General features: G+C 38.2%; 1 protein-coding gene and 1 pseudogene across 3 annotated transcripts; both read right to left on the minus strand.

The window, feature by feature from the left end:
* Window positions 1-579: 579 nt before the first annotated feature.
* Window positions 580-1,134, minus strand: LOC148566628 (uncharacterized; annotated as a pseudogene).
* Window positions 1,135-4,004: 2,870 nt separating this feature from the next.
* LOC107638808 (tubulin-folding cofactor E) lies at window positions 4,005-10,941 on the minus strand. 3 transcript variants are annotated; one of them, XR_001619866.3, is made up of 16 exons: window positions 10,802-10,939; window positions 9,738-10,078; window positions 9,294-9,464; window positions 8,963-9,009; window positions 8,094-8,240; window positions 7,925-7,999; window positions 7,143-7,252; window positions 6,641-6,765; window positions 6,490-6,551; window positions 5,543-5,650; window positions 5,428-5,462; window positions 5,196-5,258; window positions 4,946-5,037; window positions 4,754-4,840; window positions 4,593-4,670; window positions 4,005-4,400 (listed from the first exon to the last, which is right to left on the minus strand). XR_001619866.3 is itself a non-coding variant. In XM_016342205.3 (16 exons), exons 2-16 carry the CDS (start codon window positions 10,045-10,047, stop codon window positions 4,302-4,304), a joined length of 1,599 nt encoding a protein of 532 aa, XP_016197691.1. In that variant the 5' UTR covers window positions 10,048-10,078; window positions 10,802-10,941; the 3' UTR covers window positions 4,005-4,301. The 3 variants fall into 3 exon arrangements, 2 of the variants coding, with proteins under 2 accessions (XP_016197691.1, XP_016197692.1); XM_016342205.3 differs by having other exon boundaries at window positions 4,754-4,830; window positions 10,802-10,941; XM_016342206.3 differs by lacking the exon at window positions 10,802-10,939 and adding an exon at window positions 10,364-10,788 and having other exon boundaries at window positions 4,754-4,830.
* Window positions 10,942-14,225: the final 3,284 nt, after the last annotated feature.

Genomic DNA, 14,225 nt, shown 5'->3' on the forward strand with positions numbered 1-14,225 from the left:
AAACAAATCAACTCTGCAACAACTTGCCACAAAGCGAGCTATAGCTCGGAAATATAACAAAAAACTCAAACCAAGAGCATTCTTAGAGGGCGACCTTGTCCTCAGGAAAATAGAAGATGTACGAAAGCAACCAGGACACGGCAAGCTAAGTGCAAGCTGGGAAGGACCATTCCGCGTACACAAAGTCCTCGACAAAGGAGCTTAAAAAATACAAACACTTGATGGAACTATCCTATCAAACAATTGGAACATATCTTCTTTAAGAATGCATTTCAGTTAGTCTATAAGTCGGGCACGGTGATGCACTCTTTTTCCTACTACCAGGTTTTATCCCTAAGGAGGATTTTTGCTGGAGAGGTTTTAATGAGGCACACCACCCCGCACTTTTTCAATTATCATCCTACAATACAACAAACATAACCTACTTTCCGTAATAAATTATCTATCCTACTCGGCCGAGCACTACTAACAAATAATACTAACTCAAAGTATGAGTATTCAAAAAGACTCTTCACACGAGAAAATCACACAACCAAACATATAATTTAAATATGCAATCAAATTCTAACAATACCAAATCCTTTTGGCTAAGTACTACAAGACAACAATTACAAACAAAAACAACCACTTTTTTTGGCTATAAGCAAGAAGTTCCAAAACACATACGCAAGAACAAAAGTATACTATAGAAAGTAACTAAACATTTGGGTTCTCACCCTCCCCCTCAATACCATCTTCATCATCATCTACTAACTCCTCGCCAACAACAACCTTACATGGATCCATTGCAGATAAATCAGCAGCATGCACCAGAAGTTTTGCTTGCTCAACAGCCCTCTCAAAACCTGCAACGAACATCTCGAGGCCGTGGTCTTCTTTGCCAGTCTCGAGCTCTTTCTTCTCGGCCACCAGTACAGCCAGCCTAGTCTCCAATACAGCTCTTTCTTCATCAAGCTTCTTTCCGACATTTTCGGCAGCAGTCAGCTTCTCTTGCAAAGAGTCCACCAAGTCCAAGGCAATGCGAAGTTTATTCCCTTTATCCAAATTATCCTGCATCAGCTGATCTACAGTAGCTCTGTTAAACGAGTCCCTGGCATGTTTTAACTCCTAAGTTCGGCCGAGAGACATCACCGAGCTCCCATCACCTGAAACAACAAACAATCAAATCAAACCAACACAAACTAACATTGCAAAGGAAAGACGAGCAAAGATATTATACCTGAAGATACTGACAAATGCCAATATCACCAACCTCCTGAACCAGTTTGACATCGGCGGGACTTTGACAATATTTGTCAGCAACCATCGACAGAGGAAAGTGCTCGCTCCACAGAGAGGTGAGATCCTCATCTCCCTTATAACCATGCAGTACCCTTTGATTTTTCATAAACCTCTTCACCTGATCCAAGTCGACCTCCTTCCCACCAATTTTGTCATCAACCAAATCGATCACCTTTTCTTTCTTCCCATCTCCCCTTTTTCGGTTATAATTTACCTTCTTAGTAGGAGAGGGTTGATTAACCTCAGCTCCTTTCTCATCTTTCACATGACTACTAGACCCCTCTTTATCCACGTTCTTCGATCGAAAGAACGCCCTCAAACTACTCGATTTCACTTTCGGAGCTTCTCAACTGCAAAACATCAAATATAAGAGACACATCAAAAAACCATAAAACAAAGCAGACAAGACCAAACAAAGTCTTTACCTATATACTCTGAAACAACATCTTTATCAGACTCCTGCTCAAGAAGCTCCACAACAGACAACAAACCGGAAGAGAAAATGCTGTTAACCAAAAATTCCACCACCATTTCATTTCTATATTCCATCTTATCCATCCCCAATATCTGCCTAGGCCTAGGACACCAAAATAAAGAAAACTTCTCCAGCAAACAGTCATCCACATTCCAGGAAAACTCATCCTCAGTAACATTAACTTTCAGAAACATTAATTTAAACCCCTTATAAGACGACTTATACAAGCTAAATATAGCTCGACCAAGAGCACTGGCCAAGTTCAACCACCCACCCCTTTTCACACCCTTACACTGAAAAAGAGCAAAAAACACCTCCAGCGACGGTTCGAACTCGAGATATTCCATTAACACCTCAAACGCCCTAACAAAAGCCCACGAGTTCGGGTGCAATTGAGAGGGCGCGCATTTAAGCTACATCAACACTCCACATTCAAACTCAGTGAAGGGAAATCTAACACCTAGGTCTACAAAAACGCAACTATACATAAAGAAAAACTCAAACCCTTCACCACGATGACACATGCGACCATCAGCATTGCAAGACAAAAATTTCAGACTTATACCCCCACCTTCCCTAACCCACGAAGATGCTAAACCTAACTGAGATAAACTTTGATCATAATAAAAAACAGAAGCATACCCTTTCACTGACTCAGCTACCCATGCGAAAGGATCATTAGGGTCCCAAACCCAAACTTCCTCCACAATCTTGTCCTTCTCGTCAACTTCCTTTCTACCCCGACCTCTAACAGCCGTCCCCACCACAACCTTTTTCCCTTTCTCCATCCCAAAAACGAAATGAAAGCAATAAAGCAAGTAGAAACCAAGTAAGAGTAACTAACCTTTCTTACTCATCTTCAACAAAAACACAGGAGATGTAAAAGCACAAAAAAAATATTCAAAGAGTCTAGCCAAAACAACCCACTAGCCCACTACCCACACTTTCAGCAAGTTAAAACATCACAACATACCCTATCCGTCGATGAACAAAGGTACATTACGAATCAAAGGTAAAAAAATTCATCACCGGTTCAATACCCAACGAGCATTAAATGAACCTGTCTTTTCCAAAACATTCTCTCTCTTCAAAATAACCCTACATAAATTGCCGCGAAAAACCCAAGCGTTTCCCTACTTTTCAAAATTCGCAAAAACCAAGTTGAACTTGGGGGGCTTTAACTATCTCCGATTCGAGCTATACCTCTGAAGCTCAACCTATTATAGCTCAGTTCCTCAAAATAGGTATAGCTTGGGGGCTATGATCCGTTACCACCAAAACCGGCCTAACCTAGCAAAATTCGGAATTGAATAACTGCTAAAGGAGATAACCCTACAAAAATCTCTCCAACCAAACCATCAAAACCCAAAAAATCGGAGCATTAATAAAAGACTTCGTAAAACTAGTAACAAAGATACGAATAACCACTTCAGAGTGACTCAATATATACTAGCGACCTACTAGGTCACAGTACGCAATTCATTCTATTCTCTACTCTGAATATCTCACACACTTTACTTACTTGAGCGTTGGAGTCCCTTTGCATGTGTCCAACGTCGCCTCTCCTACAAGAAGACGACGTTCCACCCTCTTGTTCCAAAGAAAGCTAGTTTGAGCATTAGCAAGATGAACTATATTTCGAAATACTCATTCTCACGCAGGAACAAGTCATATGACAAATGTGTAATTACAAATACTTGAGGGGACTGCTGCTCGAAAGAACCCAAAACAAGCACCACAATCAAGTTCCCTCAATTTAAATAACAAACAGAGCACAATTCCAGAAATGAACCCTTGAGAAACACTATTCCCAGCAAGAGGAACCACAGCAAATAAAAAAGTTAATTTTTAGAGTGCACATAACATTTTGTATAAATAAAATATTTTCATAAAATAATATAATTTCTTTTTGCTTAACACTTGAAAATTTTATAATTTTATAATTTAATTTTTATAAACCAGTCTTATATTGCCACATCCAAAAAAAAAATTCAAACCTAATACTTAAAAGATTATCTAAACGCATAAATCTAATTAAATGATTATATAAAATATTTTACACTAGTATATCAAACTAAACTCTTTTCTATCCCTTAAAATATCACAACTTTTCCATTTATCCTATATTTTATGCCAATTAATGCAAGGACTAAACAGAGATAACAATACTTTTTGAGGGACTAATCCGAATCTGCATTGCAAACATAAATGTTTCCTAAACACATATTTGTAAAAGATTTGAGCTCACTTTCCAAATAATGCCATTCTTCTTTCTTGGTGTGCAAGATCCAAATCTATTTGCAAAGGAACTGGGGATACAGAAAATATTTGTGGCATGAACGGGGAAAGAGCATCCAATTCAGCAGTGCCTCAAAAAAACAAAAGATTTCAACTTATGTTGGCTTGTAACCACACTCAATCGATCTACCACTTCAAAATACATTCATTTGCAAGCCAACTTTTAAAATTAATTGCAGCTAGTCAGAACAGGGTAGAAATTTCAGCACAAGAGAAGCTCTTCAATTTCTGATCTTTCTAGTTTCTATCAATTTTCTTCGTCTACAAGGATGATTGATTCATTGCCAATTCCAAGATCCATAAGAGATGATGTGTCGTTGTCGAGCAGCACAGGTAATGGAGAGCCCTGCAAATTCAAAGACATGGCACTACATCAATACAAACTATATTCTAGTTTTCCAGCATATCAGTTTGAAAAGCTTTGCGTCAATCAAGGGAAAATGAAATGATTTTTCAAGATTAAGTTGAGGGTAACTGAATCAGGCAATCGTGATTTGAACAACACATCCTATTTTTTTTTAATATAATAAAAACAAACCTCTTCTTGAAGAAATAACTTTAGCTTCAATGACTTCAGCTTAAAAAAGCTCTCACAGAGAAATTTCAGCTTACCAACCTGAGAAAAACAAGTTAATTAGAAAAACTGTGTGAGGTCTAAACAGGGTGAACATTACATTAATACAAGAATAGATTTTCAACCGTAGTTGTTGCTGGCAGCTTCTTTGTCAATGGTTGCTTCTCACCCATGGATGCTCCAACACACTTCAAAGTGATAGCTGCATATCCCTATATCAAGTTAACAAAGCTATTGCAAGTTTGGAATTTTTTAATTTATTTATTTATTTAAAAAAAAAAAGATTGAATGCACAGATAAAGTCCATAGGTTCATACACAAGAACCCTGAGCCTATTGTTTGTGGGCCTGAAGCTCCAGTTGATGGTCTTTCATCCTCAATTCCATACAAACTCTTGAGCTCAGAAAACCTGTAATGAAGTACATCAGAACATTCACAAAATTATTGATCAATATACAACACGTGTGAATATGCTGAATAATTCTCTTATTCAATTAATTTTATCAAATACTACTCAATAAGAATGCTGGACCAAACCTTCCAAAAACTACTCAATTAATTTTATACCTGGGATGCTGTTTGATTTCTTCAGCATTAGCATGCAACCTCGAGATCACAAGTCGAACATACCTGCATGATAACTGTTAAAAAGTTTTCAAAAATATAAAAAAGAGGATGCCATTTTACATTCAAAGCACGATGAGACGTGATCCTTTAATTGAATTCAGAAACTAAAGGTAAGCACATTTGCAAAAACACGTGTAAATAAATATCAGAAAGGTAACTAGAGAATAATCACCTAATCTCAGAGTCCTTCCTTTCACGAGGTGTAACCTGGAAGGTAATAAGATATGAATGCATTATATCTGATACATGAAGGTATTAAAGATTAGGAGAGATCATCCATCACTTACCTCACTTCCATTAAACACCTTGATTTTTGCTAAACGAGCAATCAAAACAAATCTTGGAACTCCACCACTTGTAGTATCAGCTATTGGGTTCTCAGAAAGCCTAGTTTCCTTTGACGTTGATTAAAATAAAAATGAAAATAAATAATTAGAATAGAACATTCTCATAAGTAACAAACTACTCTAGAAAATCAAGCAAGTAAAAGGTCAGAGAGAGGTGGAAGAAAAAGAGTAACAAGGGAAAGAATAGTCTCTACAGTGAAAAGGAAAGAAGAGTTTTAGACAGATTAGTTACTTTCTCAATGTAAACTTGCAAGGATAATAGACAAATAAAGAATTAAAAATAAATTGATTCATTACTGAGAAATAGAGTGCAGTTAAGGATAGATCATTGCAACTGCCTGTTTTAAGATTACTTTTTTTTCGAGTGTGTGTGTCTCTGCATTTTTTTTCGGGAAAGGGGGGGGGGGGGTTTCTTCAAACTTCCTCAGCTTTGGAATGTTGGATAAGTTTCGAGAAGAGCAAGCTTTAAGTTATGTCGCTGTCTTTCCTAGTTTCCATTTTTTGTTTATAAATAAATTTCAGCCTCAAGGGTGAGTCTTGGTGTTATGGTAAATTATGAATTCATAATCTGACTCCATCCATGTGATGTAAAGAAAGCAGTTCCAAAGGAATATACACCAAAAAAAATGTGTTTACACGAGAAGCAAGAGACACAATAACTCAATCAGACACAAAAGACATGCTCAAAAAATACTCAGAATAATTATAGCTACAAAATAATTTGAAATATTGCATCCCCAATTCATCATTTCTAACAAATTATTTGATATAACAGTCAATGGACCCGGATTCATTGTCATAGATACAGCACAGCAGCCATGCCATGCCATGCATAACTAAGAAGTACACTATGCAAGGTATATAAAACTTCACAGTATAAGGCTTACCACCAAGTTAGGGAACAAGTTTAATGAGTCAACAGAGACCAGATCACCGATGTTGTTATCACCTGAACGAAGAATCAGAGATTTAAAGTCGATAGATGTCCACAATCTGTATTTCGTGCAGGATGATGAGCATCATCAAGAGAAATACTACCTAATAGAAGGCAGCGCAAATTTTGAAAGGGCTTATAGCTTGTGGCTTCCAATTCATTCTGCTGGCCATTATCAGGATATAAGATAGAATTCAAACAATTCTTGTTCAAATAAAGCTGTTCCAAACTGAATCAAAACATAACAAACCATGAAAATTTAGAACAGCAAGAGACTTAAAACCAAATCTACTCAGAAGTAGAGGTAGTGATTAGTGAAGAGAATACATAAATCACAAAGGAGGTAAATACTTTTTGCCAGGTCTAAGATACAATCTATCTGTACTTCCAGTAATACAGATACCACCTATGACTTTAACCACATTTCACTTTAATCATAAGATTTCACTCTGGTGCTAAGCACTTAAAATAAGTGGTTAGCATATATATTAAGTGGTTAGATAAATAAAAAAATGGTTACTAAAGTCAAATGTGGTTAAAATGGTATCAGTCCAACTTGGAGTTAAGAATGTATTATAGAATTGAAAACATTTTGCCATAACCAACCATCTTAGTTGAGAAAGCTTCATGACTTCATCCCATTCAGCTATACAATTATCATCCAAATTCAATAGACGCAAAGAATTAAATCCTTGAACAAAGGAGGATGACATAGGCTGAAAAAAAAGATAGAAGGCTTTAAAATTTTGTGTACTTCATACAAATGACAAAAAGAAAAACATAGAGCAATATAAGATTAAACATTAAAGTAAAAACCAAATTACGCTTATTATTTCCATCCAAAAACAATTAAAATTAATACACTTCAACATCAATTAAGTATCAACTATAAAATAAATAGATTGCATAGCAGATCCAAGGGAGTAAGCTTGATAATAGAATCTACATTCAATAACACATCCACATTCTCAAATATGACTATAATTGCTATCGCAGTATTTTTATTGCGATTGTCATAATTAACTGTTCGCCAGATGGGAAACATGATTATTAGCTTGCCTTAATCAGATTTATAATAATAATAATGATAATAATAAACTTACTGCCCCGCTACATGTAAAACGACAAACCTTTGAGGAGATGAGCAATAAAGGCTGACAAAATGCTAAAGAAAGAAGAATATATCAACAATGCTATTCCCTCCTTTAATGGGCTTCCATTCTGAGACTATGATTTAGAGAAATCTTGCAGTGTGATCGAAATGGTTCAATTTCTAATGTTTATTAAACTGCTCTCCATAGTTTAGAAATGGGTACTCATGAGAGGATATCTGAGTGTACAGCCGTTAAGATATTTAACAAGAATAATGAACCAAAAACAAAATGTACCAGTACTCTCCTTATATTGTTTCCAATAAGATGTAGCTCTTCAATAGCTGTCAATGATTGTCTAAGCAATTCAACCTGCCCAGTTAACAGGAAACATTTAGTGGCTCCTAACTAACATGATGGGAATTTAAGCAGCAGATATAAGTTGGGGAAAAATATAGAAAGGAACCTGCTCCCAATCTACACCAGTATTATTTAAAACTAGAATGCGGATGCTTTCCAGTGGTGGAAGTTCTGATTTATATGGTGACATTAAGTTGTTAGATAAGTTGAGAGCCTGCAGAGCAGGTAACTGACCACAAATTTTGCCAACATCCTGCAAAAACATAAATAAAAAAGATACTGAATAATAATTATTGTCAATCAATATATTTCGCTATACAAAATAAGCAGAAAGAAATTTATATATGATCACTTACTAATGAGCTTTCTAAGAGATGAATAGAGGGAAAACTACGCCAATAAGAGAGGAAGTTGGCTTGCTTGTTTTGGTTTCCATTTATTATTTTTCTGAAAGTGAAAGAAATACTGAAACTAGAAAAGGAAGCAAGGAAAAGGATTTTAATGTTTTTACAGTTTTAAATCTTCTTTTTTTCAACAAGATCCTCAAAAGGCAAAACACGAAATGTGAGAAATGAAAAAAAATAACTATAAAAACAAATAGTAGGACCAGCCATCAATTAGTTCCATTAGTGTGAGGGACTTGGGCAGTTTGCACGAGGTCATAAGTTTACAACTCAAGGCAACAATTACACCATTTAAGAGCTGTTAATAGTATAGAAATTGAGTTGGTGCTAAGAAAATAACATATGTCACAAACCTTCTAACCACAATCTGAATATTTAAACATAAAGAAAATTTCTTAACACAAGAATCAGACTAAATATATTTGAGTTTACCAAATACCAGCAAAAGACCATGTGTAATTTTCATGAATAACAGCTCTGGGTAAGACATGAATGGTGTGTTAAAAATTAGCAGACTCAATGCTACAGCCTTAGTCAAGATACAATTGTGGAAAAAAACCAGGTTACGTACCTTCCAATCCGAAAGCAGGTTCCCAGTCAGGTCAAGTTCTTTCATATCTATTGGGGAAAAAATGGGGAGAAAAAGAGTTTCCTGACATCAATATTGCAGTTTGATATTTTGGACTTCTTTATATGATAAAATGCAGTTTCTAGTCATAACTTGAGGTAGAAGCAGATAATAAGAACTTCAGGTAAAAGCAACTAATTCACCACTACTACAATTTTATCATGAAAAAAGAAAATAGTGAAAAAAAGAAAGAATACTTCTAAATGGATCGGGTTATGTTTCATTCATTTTTTATATGAGAAATGAAACAGAAGTGTTCCAGAGTCAAGCTTACTTGGGACTGTAGTATTAATCTGGTATGGAATTCCAGGGAAACTAACACCCATATACGCCAATGATGCATTGGTTAACTCCTCAAATCGACTTAGTTTATCTTGAATTTTATCTTTACCCACAAGTTGAACAGATACTCGATTGTTGCTTGTTGAAAGGACATACATTTCATCTGCAAAAAAAAAAGAGCGAGTACTATCACATATTATTTTACGTTTGGTGGGAGTCACATGTGAGAAACTATATACAGAAGAAATATTAAACTGTCATTTGTCACCAAATAATTCTAGAATGAAAAGATGTTTGAAAAGAATAATATATGCCTTATTATTTCTCACCCAAGGCTTCATATCATACCACTAGCATTGCATTTTTATTCCATACTACTCTAGGAAACCAGAGCATGGATATGTTAACAAAACTTAAATATTAGCAAAAGGCATACCCTCTTCATCATTAGTTGATTTACTTCGGTATCTTTTTTCAAGAGCCTCAAGCAATGAAATCCCTTGGCTCAAATTCGGAGCACGAACCAATGACCCCGATCTTTCAGACTTTGCATGAAAGTATCGGACACCATTGATGGATCCATCATGTTTGCCTTCTCCATTATCCCAGTCAACTCCAACCCACGTGCCTGAATAGCCTTCTACAGGCCCCACATACTTAACTGTACCAATTCTCCTTGAATCACCCGATGAATGTACTCGTTGGCCCACCCTGAATTCATGACTTGAGTCCGGGGAGTCCTGCATCTTTTGTTAAAGCTGGGCGAGAATTCCTCTACTGAAAATTTAATAAGTCAATGAGATGAATCAGTGAACAAGCTAGTGATTATTTAACAAGCAATCAAGTTAAAATAGCAACACGACAGGAACATCTTCTGGGATGTTGTAAGCCAATAGGATGACAATATAACCTACAACACAATCAATTATTCTAACACTGAATACAATATTACCAGTAACTTATCACAAAAAAAAAGCCACACACAAATCTCATGAGAAGTACCAAAGGAAGTGAAGGAAGTTCTAATTAAAGGAGTGGCTGAAGCTATCCCAACCTACTCACCTATATTCCATAGATTGAATTGAAGTCCCCCTCTCTCAGCCACCTCCTCCTTACTTAGGCATTCTAAATTTAATAACCTATTGACTAGTGTATCTCAAATCAGGATTAAGGAAATGGCAAACAGTTAGAATTCCAACCGAATAAAATCATATCATATCTATTTTTCAAGCAATCTGATCACACCCCAGAACTCAAATCTCGTTTTGAATTGAAATTTCAAAGTTGGAATATCCAAATATAGGATTAGATTATGTTAGAATAGAAGAGGACGCTGCAATTAGAGCTAGCATAGAGTAACCCCCTTCCAGGCTTCTACAGCTAGAATAGGGAACTCAACAAAAACCTACATCAGAAGCGTTCAAAATCAAAGGAAGAACAAGCAGCAGTGTTTGTTAGGTTTTCACAATTAACTTTGAGAGGGAAGTGAGGGAGTGTTACCTTTGCGGGGAAAACTTCTTAGAGTGGTTGAGTATGGTAGCAATGGCTGGTGAAGGTGATGGTGGCGGTGGCGATGGAGAAGGGTATTTTTGGTAATTTAAAAAGAAGGAAGGGACAGAGTTATAAGATTTAGATCCTCTAAATTTTGAATTTTATTTTAGAGGATAAAATATGATCTATTATTATTTATTTTATAGGTGAGACCAAGAGAAAATATGAGAGAAAAAATATTCAATAATAATTAATAAAAGATTTCACTTTATCCTCTAAAATAAAAATTTAAAATTTAGATAATCCAAATTCTATAACTATATATTGTATCCATGGTTATCAAAATCGAACCGATAATTAAACTGACTATAGTACTAAGTCACTCTAACTAGTACTCATCCTCAAATAAAAAAATAAATAAAAAAAAGAGTAACAATAACTATTATCACGCAAAATTGTAAATTATGTAGTCAGAACGGATAAAAACACAGCAAAAGCATTCATGAGATAAAATCCATTCATAACTTCAAAAGCATGAAATGGGAAGTATAAAATGAAATATATATTTTGATATAGTCATCAAATCTTGGCAACTGTTCCAATCGGGTTTATTGTGCTCTTCTCCGATCTGTTGCTATTATCCAAAAAGCTGAACTTGCGCTTTCGCAAACTTTTCGTCTGGATGGAAAGCTTCGACAGACTCAGACGGATTTGGGTATTCTGAAGGGGCAGTTGGAGGCGGTTGAGGTTGCCAAGGCAAAGGCGGCCAAGGATGCGGGTGTCGAGATCCTAAGGTTGTCAGAGCGGGAGACCGAGCTATCAATTCAGGTGGCTAGGGCACAGAAGTTGGCTGCTGACGACGAGAACGCAGCTGCTATTGCTCGTTCCGAGGCGGAGGTGGTGAAGGCCGAGGTGGAAAGCTCAAAGAAACGGAATGTTGATCTTCTAGCCGATACCCGGGTAGCCGTCATAGCTACCGAGGAGACTTTGAAGGCTCAAGTCCAGGTTTTGACTCCGAACGTGGACGTGTTTGTGATGGGAGCTTTCAAACCGTGAAGGATGGCCAAATCATTGACTTAGAGTAGTTTGTTTCTATTTTGTATTTTATTTTATAAGTTTGTAAGTCGTCTTGTTTGAAGTCTCGTTTCACCATGTTGTGATTGTATCTTAGGCTTATTCTTTGTTTTAGGGCTTGCTTCAGTAGGTGTGCTATGCTCCTTATTTCGTCCGCAAGATCCCGCTCTGCATCTTCGTCGTGTCCTCCCACGGTTCTCCGTGGGCTGGGATCCCCGACCTCCATCGGGATGATGGCTTCTAGGTCGTATGTCAACAGAAAGGGGTTTTTTTTCCGGTTGCGGTTTGAAGAGATGTTCGGTATGACTAGAGGACGGATCCGAACTCGTCGGCCCATAGGCCTTTGGCCTCATCTAGTCATTTCTTGAGGCCCTTCATGATGATCTTATTGGCCGCTTTTACTTGGCCATTGATTTGCGGATGTTCCACCGAGCTAAATCGCTGTGAGATGCTGAGTCCTTCTAGGAACTCCTTGAATCATTTGTCCGCAAATTGGGTTTCGTTATCCGAGATTATGATCTCGAGGATTTCGAACTGAGTTATGACTTGCCTTCAGAAGAACTTTCAGCATTGAGTAGCCGTGATGGTGGCCAGCATCTCGAAATTGTCCGAGAGCCATGGAAAAAGGTTCTACGAGGTCAATTCCCCAGGTTCCGAAAGATTGATTGGTGGGGGCTGAGTTGGTGGGGGCTGCTTGGTAAAGGTTGGCATGAACTTGGCATTTCCTGCAACTTTTGACCAATTGGAGGGAATCTCTAATGATGGTGGGCGAGAATTACCTGGCACAGATGACTTTTTGGGCTAGGATTTTGCCCCCGATGTGGTGACCGCAGTATCCTTCGTGAATCTTACGAAGTATATAATCTGGGTCACTGGGTTCGATACATTTGACAAGGGGTTAGGACAATCCCCGTTTTTGCAGTTGCCCTGCTATTGTGGTATACTTCGCGGCTTCCCACTTTATATGCTTCGCCTCCTTCGGGTCGTCGGGTAGGCTGTTGTTAGTGAGGTATCGAAGGGTTAGGAAGGTCCAGGAGTGCTGATTCAATATGGTGAGGTTTGTTGTGGTTATGGCCACAATGGACAGTGTCTCGATGACTTTCTGGATTAGTGATCGGTTCGCTGCGATCGACTTGGTACTTGCTAGTTTAGAGAGTAGGTCGGCCCTCGCATTCCATTCCCTAGGAATGTGCCGGATGGTCACTTCGTCGAACTCGGCGGTTAGTTCTTTGACTTTGGATAAGTACTGTTGTAACAGAGGGTCCCATTTGTTTGGGAGCTAACTACCTGGTTTTTGCACCGACTTCCTTGGCCAACATCAATCTGGCTAAGAGGGCTTCGTATTCGGCTTGGTTGTTGGAGATCGAAAACTCGTATTGATTGGACTATTCGATAGTGATCATGTTCTCATTTTCCAGTATTATTCTCACTCCCACTAAGTTGGCGTTTGACGAGCTGTCAATGTGGAGTTTCCATAATTCTGTGGGTTCGGTCCTTGGGGTCATTTCGGCTATGAAGTCGGTCATGGTCTGGGCTTTAATCGCATTCCTGGGTTCGGATTTGATCTCGTATTGGAATAGCTCGACCGACCAAGCGAGCATCCTTCCTACTGGGTCTGGCTTCTGTAGCACTTGCCTAACAGCTTGGTCCGTCCAGACCATGATGAGGTGGCTTTGGAAGTACTGTGGGAGGCATCAGGATGCCATGAGTAGCGTGTATGTGAGTTTCTCGAGTTTGGAGTAGCGCGTTCCAGCATTTTAGAGAACCTTACTTATAAAGTATACAGGGCTCTGTGTCTTTTGTTCATCTTCCCGGATGAGTGCCGCCGCTAACACTTCCTCCATTATGGATAAGTAGAGGTATAGTGTCTTTTCTGTTATGGGTTTTTAGAGTATGGGAGGCTCCACTAGTACTCTTTTGAAGTGTTGGAAGGCTTCTTCGCATTCGGGTTCCCATTTGAAGCTTGTACCCTTTTTCATGAGCTTGAAGAAGGGGATGGCCTTTTGGGCCGAGGCTCCAAGAAAGCGTGAGAGGGCGGCGAGTCTCCCGGTCAGCCTTTGGACATCTTTGAGGCTTGCAGGGTTGCTCATCTTGAGGATGGCCTTGAACTTTTTTGGGTTCGCTTCTACTCCCCGTTGCGTGATCATGAAGCCCAAGAATTCCCCGGCCTCCATTCTGAAGGCGCACTTCGTCGGATTGAGGCGCATCTGGTGCTTCCTCAGGGTGTTTAGTATGAGCTTGAGGTCCTCAATAAGCTCCTCGCCTATTTGTGTCTTGGCTAGCATGTTGTTGATATAGACCGCCAGCTTGGTCCCTGAGAGGTCTTTAAAGATCTTGATGATGAGCCTTTGGTAGGTGG

This window comes from Arachis ipaensis, chromosome B4, assembly GCF_059453495.1.
Source record: "Arachis ipaensis isolate K30076 ecotype BB chromosome B4, ASM5945349v1, whole genome shotgun sequence".
Lineage (NCBI taxonomy): Eukaryota > Viridiplantae > Streptophyta > Magnoliopsida > Fabales > Fabaceae > Arachis > Arachis ipaensis.

Bases quoted from the DNA above. Each gene is read 5' to 3' on its own strand.
- LOC107638808 (XM_016342205.3), bottom strand. From the start codon at position 10,047: ATGCAGGACTCCCCGGACTCAAGTCATGAATTCAGGGTGGGCCAACGA. The intron at 5,259-5,427 runs GTGATTATTCTC...GTTATCATGCAG, and splicing joins AGGAAGGACTCTGAGATTAG to GTATGTTCGACTTGTGATCT. The intron at 4,671-4,753 runs GTTGAAAATCTA...TGTTTTTCTCAG, and splicing joins AGCTGCCAGCAACAACTACG to GTTGGTAAGCTGAAATTTCT.